Source organism: Brachionichthys hirsutus, chromosome 12 (genome assembly GCF_040956055.1).
Source record: "Brachionichthys hirsutus isolate HB-005 chromosome 12, CSIRO-AGI_Bhir_v1, whole genome shotgun sequence".
In the NCBI taxonomy this organism is placed as follows: Eukaryota; Metazoa; Chordata; class Actinopteri; order Lophiiformes; family Brachionichthyidae; genus Brachionichthys; species Brachionichthys hirsutus.
Genome location: NC_090908.1, coordinates 7,548,033 through 7,556,105, shown reverse-complemented (window position 1 = coordinate 7,556,105; position 8,073 = coordinate 7,548,033). Strand labels below are relative to the sequence as shown.

The following is an 8,073-nucleotide window of genomic DNA, read 5'->3' as shown; positions in this document are numbered from 1 at the left end:
CTTCCGAAAGACGCATAGACTCCATGTGGCCCGATTGTATGCATGCTGGTACAACAAATACTAATACTACTAATTATAGCATCAGCTTTGCTGGCAGAAGACGGTCACGTCCATTCCTTGATGAGGTTATACAGACAGCAGTCTGTGCCGGGATTAATTATGTACACAGTTCATTAAACCAGGAGAAATCAAGATGGATGTGATGCTTAGATCACGGCTCCATCTGCATCAAATCATGCTTGAAAAAGGCTTTATAAAATCAAACACATTTTACACAGGCTTTAAATTCTGATCATCACAGTGGGGTACAAGTGTTACTTACGTTACACCATTAGCATACAGAACCCTTGAATGTTACACCCGAAACGTGCGTAAATCCAAGAAAGTCTTCAGTTACTCCTGAGGTCAACAAAACAATACGGCACATGGTTTTGAGCTTGAACATTTTTAACGTCCAATTTCTATTTAATATAGTCACAGAACAATAATTACACTTTGTCCAAGAGAATCCATCACTCGTATTCAAGTATCACATGTGATCTAGGAAATAGGGAGTACGCTGCTTGCTGGTCAGGATCACAAGGACACCATTTCATCAGGACTTCCAAGAGCCCATGTCCGAACACAGTGTGCACTTTTACCATCACGTTGTATCTTTGTTGACCTCGAAACAAATTCAGGAATGAAAATGTTTTTTTTATCTACTTATAATGCAACAAATACTGATGGAGTATCCCTCGACCACGCTGAGGATGTCTGCAGGTCAGCCTGAACACAAAAGTATGTTTCTTTGTCATCTGCAGAAATGTTCACATTCAAAGAAGGAGCTGCCATTCACTCAAAAACAGCAACGTCAACCTGAATTGATGTCCAGACAGGATCTCTCTTAATTTCTGAAGTTGATGCTTCCCTTAATTTAAAAAGTCCATCAATCATGCACAAAGAGAACTTGCTAGTACGTGATCCACAGGGTGTTTAACAGCAGTCGGATTGATCCAAATCTATAATAAATATGATGTTCTCCATACCCAATGACAACTAGAACTGATTAGATGCGTCTGTTTTTAACAATTCATTTTAATGCCATCTAGCGTTTATTCCTAATACAGTACTCCAGTAACATGAGGAATTTGGTGTAGCTCGTTCCAAATACTGATACGTCTTTCAATCATGGCCAAATAAAAGCTCTACAGACCAAACACTTTAGGTTTTATCAGATTAGCATATTAAATGGAAATGAAATATTAAAAATCATAGAACAGCAGTTTCAATCCAACATCGAGATATGTGGAAAATAAAAATAAAATAAAAATCAGTTCCCTTGTCCACACTGACATGCACGACGTCGGGCGATTCTTTGGGAGTCGTTTCACACTTTAAATGATCTCTCCTTGTGAATCCCATTTCTCTTCATGTGTAAACCTAGAAACGATCAATGAGCTGATCATAATGATACGACTAGCGCAGACGGGAGTAGCTCCTATCTCCGCTGTTACTGCGCCTCCTGTATCTTCGACTATGACTGTGACTCCTCCTGTCTCGACTGCCCCTGGAGCTGCCTCCGCTGTATCTGCGGCGACGACGCCAGTGGCTCCTCCCCTTGCTGTTACTCCTGCTCAGGCTCCTCTCCTGGCTGGAACTGGTGCTCCTGCTGCAATGGCTGTGGCTGCGCCTCCTTCTGTCGTGGTGACTGCAGCTTCTTCTATGGCGAACAGAGCTCCTTCTACGGTGGCTGGGGCTCCTTCTTCTCCTGCTGTAGCTGCGGGTGCTCCTCCCCCTCCCTTGGCTATAAGAGCGCCTCTCTCTGTGGGACCGATCTCGGTCCCTTGCCCGCTCCCTACTGTGCCTGCTCCTGGTCACCTCTTCCCTCCTCCCCTCCCGGTTCTCCTTTCTATCCTCCCTTTCCTTCCTCTCCTCTCCTGTTCTGTTCTTTCCTAAAACCTGAGTGTGCTTACTGGATTTGGGAACCTGCTCCTCGCTATTCGGGGCAGTCACAAAGCCCAGGACCCCCAACATCGTGTCACTGCCGCCCGGATCGGACGCCTCCCCACTCTCTACAACGCCATCTCCCTGTGGGCCGGGAGATCTCGCGGCTTTGTCACTGCTCTTCTTCAACAAGTTGCAAAGCAGTTTCTCCCGTAGCTCCTTCTCTCGACGCTGGAGCTCGAGAGCACGCTCCTTCTCCACCTCAACCCTTCTGAGCGCCTCCTCCTGCTTCCGCCGACAGGCCTCCACCTGCTGAAGACGAGCCAGTTCCTCCATCTGTCGGGACTGCTCCAGCCGCTCTTGTTCCTCCCGTTCCGCCCTTTCTTTCTCCTGCTGCTTCCGCTTCAGGTCCTGGAGAGGAGGTGCAAACATGTTGGAAAAGTTACAGCAAAAGTGAAATCATTCAGAGGCATGCGATGCTCTAACCAACCCCATGAAACCGGAAGTTACCGTTTCAGTGTCGCCGATTTAACGTTGCGACAAGCTGGGATAGGACGGACTGAATAAACTGTTCTACTCTTGTGAGTAAGTAGCATCTAGGCTTCTGTTCATCGCTACTAAAACCACCAACCATCCCAGTTTGAACGTGTGCAAGTCGCAGTTATATACTGGAATACTTCTTGGTGTATTAATACACAGCAGGTAGATTTGTGTGTGTGCGTGTGTGTACACTTTTAAAGGGCTACTCGTGCCACATACCTTGGTCCTGGCTAGCAGCTCAGCAATGAGTCTAATGGATTCCAGGTTGCGCTGAGCCAGCAGCAGCCTCCTCTCCTCCATGGCAATCTTCACCTGAAGCTTCTTCTGCTCCTCCTCCTGCTGTCGCCTCACCTTCTTCATGCTCTTCCTCTCCTCTTTCTCCCGCAGCTTCTGCTCTCGCTTTCGTAGCCTCTCTTCCTTTCTCCTCTCCTTGTCCTCCTGTTCCTGCACTTTCTGCTTCCTGAGTCAAAGTCAATCGTCACGCAATAACATCCATTATTAGAGGTAACTTTCCCCCAAAGATTCCTCAAAGCTTCAAATCAGTTCAATTATTTTGTATTAGGAGAATATATAAAGCAAAATAAAATATTAAAGCAGCAGTTCCTGCCCTGATTAGACACCTCTTCGTTTTATCTAAACACTAATACTAATTGCAATCCATCTTTACCTCTCCTCCTCTTTTCGCCGCTCCTCCTCTTCCTTCTCCCGTCGTTTTTGCTCCTCTCTTTGTCTCTCCAACTCCTGTAACTTCAGCCTGTCCAAGCTTCTCCTCTTCAGAGAAGCCTCACTCAAATGCTTGCTAGTGTCAAAGGTCACCTGAAACAAAACATGCAAAGGCTTAAAGGCTATGCTTTCATGCTACATATAGTATGAAGTACAACAACATCCTTAAAGACCGTTTGGATGTTTGTGTTGCTGCGATGTTTCATCCAACAATTAGGTGCTTTAATTTAGTCTCTCTAATCTACAACAGCTCATCTTTGTAAAAGATTCTTCATTTCTTTTATAAAGGCCTGGGTCCACCTTAACTTTTATTCTATAGCTTAACAGCCCCCCTCTGCCACATCCTTATTATCTCAGACGAGGCTTTAATTTTCATTCCACTAAAAGGTCTTAAAGCTGCTGTGTGACCCTGAGTAACACAATCTAATTGAGAAAATCTGCAACTTCACAGCAGCTTTTGCAAATCTCCGGTGGCCTCACAGATAATATCCAAACACGTAGATCTATGAGAGCAAAGGTCAATGGTGTTAGTGGGGAAATTAAATACGACACAGGAGAGCTGGAGAAGGTGTATCAGCTGTAATCATAGTGTGGTAGTTCATGTGAACGTGAAGAAGGATTTTACAACTGGGGAAAGTCATCCCCAGCCGGACACACAAAAAGGGGGAGGGGGGGGGGGGCAAGTATTTCTAATATGGACAGAAGTAAAGATGAAATACTAAATACAGTAGATACTATTGTATAACTTACATGTACAGCAGTGCCTATGAACTAAATGCAGACAGACGTGTGGATGTAAATGTTCTGGTTCAAAGTGGGTTCATTCTGTGACGGGTCAGTTTTATGTCTCGACCAGTCACGATGCTGTATTTTTAGATCCAATAATAATCAGGTCTTTGCTCAATCTCTCTCATCTGTGCTCAGGTTCCGCCTCTCTGATAAAGTGTTACCATAGGAACCACTGTGAAGAGGCATTTTGGGAGCAAGGATGGGGGAGACTGGCGGACTAGTTACCTCCGCCTCTATTATTATTATTTTTTCTTTTTAATAAGACCTACTAACTGTCGGTTGTACTAATGTGAGTTTTGGGCACGTGTGATCAAAGCAGCCACACCAGTAAACCTGTTCTCACAGTACTCTACAACCACGAGTGTGCAGTACCTTGATGTTGCAAGCCACTGCCTTCCCATCATCTCCTTTCAGCATCAGCTTCATACTGCGTAGGGTGTCCATAGCCTTGGTGAAGCCACAGTACTCCTGGTACTGGACATAAGCGTCAAAGTTGAGATGACCCCCAAAACTGAAAGTGTTGAAGTTCTTATCCAACATCTCCTCCCGATAAGGGTCCAGCATGGGGATGTCAACATGTCGCACCTAAAACCAAAAAAGCAGCAATTCAACAATTTTGGTCACATTTTGTAATATCAGTGATGTGACATTATGATAAGAGACTTTTTGTGATGGCTTGTAATATTTAGTGTGCTTCGGTTTTTGTAAGACAAATATGTTCACCGAACTAGAACGCATATAAATATATCCCTTTGATTGCTTCACTGACATGCAAATAGTCAAATAGTCGTGTAACAATATGATGAAACATAACTTTTGATTTCAGTACAGTTTCCTGTTAAAAAAGGGAAAAACACAAAGATCGAGCACCTTGCCGAACGTTTCGAAGACAGCATGGAGGACCTCTTCTGAGGGCCGGTCTGGAAACTGGCTGTCCTTCTGGCTAAACCAACGACAAGGAAGTCCTTGCAGGTGGATGGTGTCAGGCCTCTCTCCGGGCAGAGTCTCAGTCATGTCCTTGGCATCACGGAAGAACGAATCCCAGTCATGGCGTGTAGGAAAATCCAACTTATTTTCAACAGCACGGACCTGAAAAAAGAGGAGAGATATATTAGTTCACATGCACTCAGTTGCAAGTAGATAAAACTAATGCGATCGTCAGCGTTGCAAGAAATCACATTTTGTATAAAGTTTATTTTTAACTATTTTGCAGAGGTGTTGCTTCCTGGTATATAATTACACTGAGGTGTTGTTAATAGTTATTGCATCAGTCAAGGCAGATGCTGCACAACAAAGGGAGCGCCGTCATTTTCACAATGAGTGTTTACCGGAATGCCAGCCTTACCTTGAGTACATCAGTAAACCCACTAAGCTTGATTGTTTTCCCATCCAGGCGGCTCAGCAGGTTCTTGACGACCGCCTTGTTTTCCACCTCTCCCTCAAAGCGGATGAAATCCATGGTGCTCTTTGAAATACGCAGGGCAGAAAACTGCTCTGGAACTACCATGGCCTTGACTCGCTCCATAACTTCCCAGTTGGATATGCTCTTGCCGGGGAGCTTGAGCTGGGGCAGAGCAACACTGACGGTCATTTTTGCGATAGGCTTGAGGTATAGGTTGTACTGGGATGAAAGGCACACTGCCTCTGTTGTATCATGGACAATGGTCGTCATTGTTAGGAACCAGAGAAGAAGCTGTAGGATAGAAACACAGTTAGTTACATATATAACAGTTTAGTCCCCCCCCCCCCCCACACACACACACACACACCACCCTTACCCTATGCCCTCTTTGCATGTTACAGGGCCCCTATAATTTATATATATATATATATGCATGCATGTAGGGTGTAAATGTAATTTCGTTTCGTGTATCATGCATACTCAATACCAAGAATAAAGATTTAATTTAATTTCACCAGATGTGGTGCTTTCACCTGATATTTATATTCCATTCAATAGTGCAATGACATTGCCTTTGAATTGTACACTCGTCTCATACAAAATACTGCAATCAGCATACATGTTAGCTAAATGTCAAATTTATTTGACATCGCAATTTGTTTTCATCAGAAATGTGTTTCAAATTCTAGTCTAGTTAGTACATATGTATCGGCATATTTGCTTCTAAAGCTTACCGTCTGTTGAAGTTGTTATCATTGACATTACATTATGAATGTTGTAAATAATACATTATAAATATATAAGATCATTTTCCATCCAAGAAAATATCGACTCAACTTTGATTATATGCTACCTAACATGCAAAAGCAGTTTTAAATCAAACTTCATTAGCCGTCAGCAGTAAAGTTTAGCTAGATGAGAGACCAAATAGAGAATATCTTACGAAAACAGCCGACTTTAATGCAAAAATAATGGACGCGTATGTTGTTTTTGTAACCGGCTGCTACGGGGGCTAACGGTGATTAGCATGAATAGTCCTGTAAACTGTAGCTTCCAAATAAGGTTCGATGACTTTAACAAAGTGTGTAAAAACAGTACACAAACACAGTTAATTCACGTACCTAACTGCAGTTAGCTTCTCGGCGAATAGACAGGAACAAACGAATAATGTTTTATAGAGAGCAAACACTGAAGGTACCAAATGGAAAAAAGCTCAATTCAATGCTTGCTACTTCCGCATGGGTTGAACTTTAACCTTAGCCGAAGGAAACAATGCGTTACTGGGTAGTTATTTTAGAACAGCGACACCATGTGGCGCATGTGAATATGATTCAATAAGGTCAATGAGGTAACTAATAAATTATGCCGTTTCCTTGTATATGTATGTATTAGTATTGCTATGTTTACTTGACTTAAGGATAAATAATTATTCCACCACTTCAAGTGCACAATTAATTTAATGCTAGATGTGCCTTTTTGGATAGCAACAGGCTATTAATTAATTTTATGAATGAATATTTTTTTTCTGTCTGGAGATGTGGTAAATTATATATTGTCAGAGAAAGTTTCATTTTCAAGAAAGAAGGGTCGTATTAGGCTAAAACTGGGGTTTTTAAGCTTGGAAAGTCGTCTAATTTAAAGTGATGGCAGTAATATCCACCATAAATTATTGGAAAGTAATTAGTTTGGATGAGAAGCTAATTCATTCATTCATTCATTCATTCATTAGCCTTGTGAACAAAAGCCTCTAAGATTGGGGTGTTACTAATCAGCTTGTACAAATAGAAAGTACTGTATAGGCTAACAGGAATTATTATGGAAAAACAGTGCAAACAGAAGACATCTTGGGGGTTGGGCCTTGCTCCTGGCATGTGGGGAAACAATTTCAATATAATAATATACCTGCAAACAAGTATTTTTACCTTATAGTTATAATGAATTAGATCACATTTAGAAATCTATTTTCACTTCAGTGTTTATTTGTTTTACTGAATAACTAAACTGCAAATCCACCTTAGATGAACTTTGATTAGTACTGCAAAAACAAAGCTAGAGGAAAGACCTTTTCAAATGTAGGCCATGAGCCATCCAAACATCCAGCTGACAATGCACATCGTCAGTTAAATGGCTATTTGGGGCATCTTACATTTGTCACAAGCTGGATGGTTATTGGTCACTGTTGGTGACAATTTTTCTTTGTATGAATGTCATCATTGCTGTGCTAACAGTTTGGAGAGAGAGAGAGGGAGAGATGTGGATAGATTGGACATGGATTAGTCTGACAACAGACGCCCCAGGCAAAAAAGTTGGCACAGTTTCCCTGAAAATGGGTGGCACAGGAATTTACATAATAGGCATTACTCCATTCACTTTGTATGTAGGTCAGTAGCTGCAGTCAGAGAGCCTCTCTCACAGTCATTCAGCAGTCAACAAACAGTCTGCCTAAGGCAAAAGTCTGCCGGCCCAGGAAGAATTCATCCTGTCTCCCCATAACTGTGTAATTTTTTGTTTGACTAGAAGTTGGGAGACATCAGAGAAACATCAAAGGAGCAGACTCGGACTGAAGAGCATTTACATTTACACCTGCAATGCATTTGTGATTGTAATGACCGCATGCATGATGTAATCCTGCATTTGTGTGGTTGTTCTGGTGGAGTGGATGACAGAAAGAAGATCAGTGCCACAAGATGAGT

General features: G+C 42.5%; 1 protein-coding gene across 1 annotated transcript; it reads right to left on the bottom strand.

The window, feature by feature from the left end:
- Window positions 1-280: 280 nt before the first annotated feature.
- akap17a (A kinase (PRKA) anchor protein 17A) lies at window positions 281-5,650 on the bottom strand. Its single transcript, XM_068746219.1, has 6 exons — window positions 5,324-5,650; window positions 4,849-5,067; window positions 4,351-4,563; window positions 3,134-3,282; window positions 2,686-2,926; window positions 281-2,337 (listed from the first exon to the last, which is right to left on the bottom strand). The coding sequence occupies exons 1-6, from the start codon at window positions 5,648-5,650 to the stop codon at window positions 1,459-1,461; spliced, it is 2,028 nt and encodes a 675-aa protein (XP_068602320.1). The 3' UTR covers window positions 281-1,458.
- Between the last annotated feature and the right edge of the window lie 2,423 nt (window positions 5,651-8,073).

Bases quoted from the DNA above. Each gene is read 5' to 3' on its own strand.
- akap17a (XM_068746219.1), bottom strand. From the start codon at position 5,650: ATGACGACCATTGTCCATGATACAACAGAGGCAGTGTGCCTTTCATCC. The intron at 5,068-5,323 runs GTAAGGCTGGCA...CTCTTTTTTCAG, and splicing joins GGTTTACTGATGTACTCAAG to GTCCGTGCTGTTGAAAATAA. The intron at 2,927-3,133 runs GTAAAGATGGAT...ACTTTGACTCAG, and splicing joins CGGCGAAAAGAGGAGGAGAG to GAAGCAGAAAGTGCAGGAAC.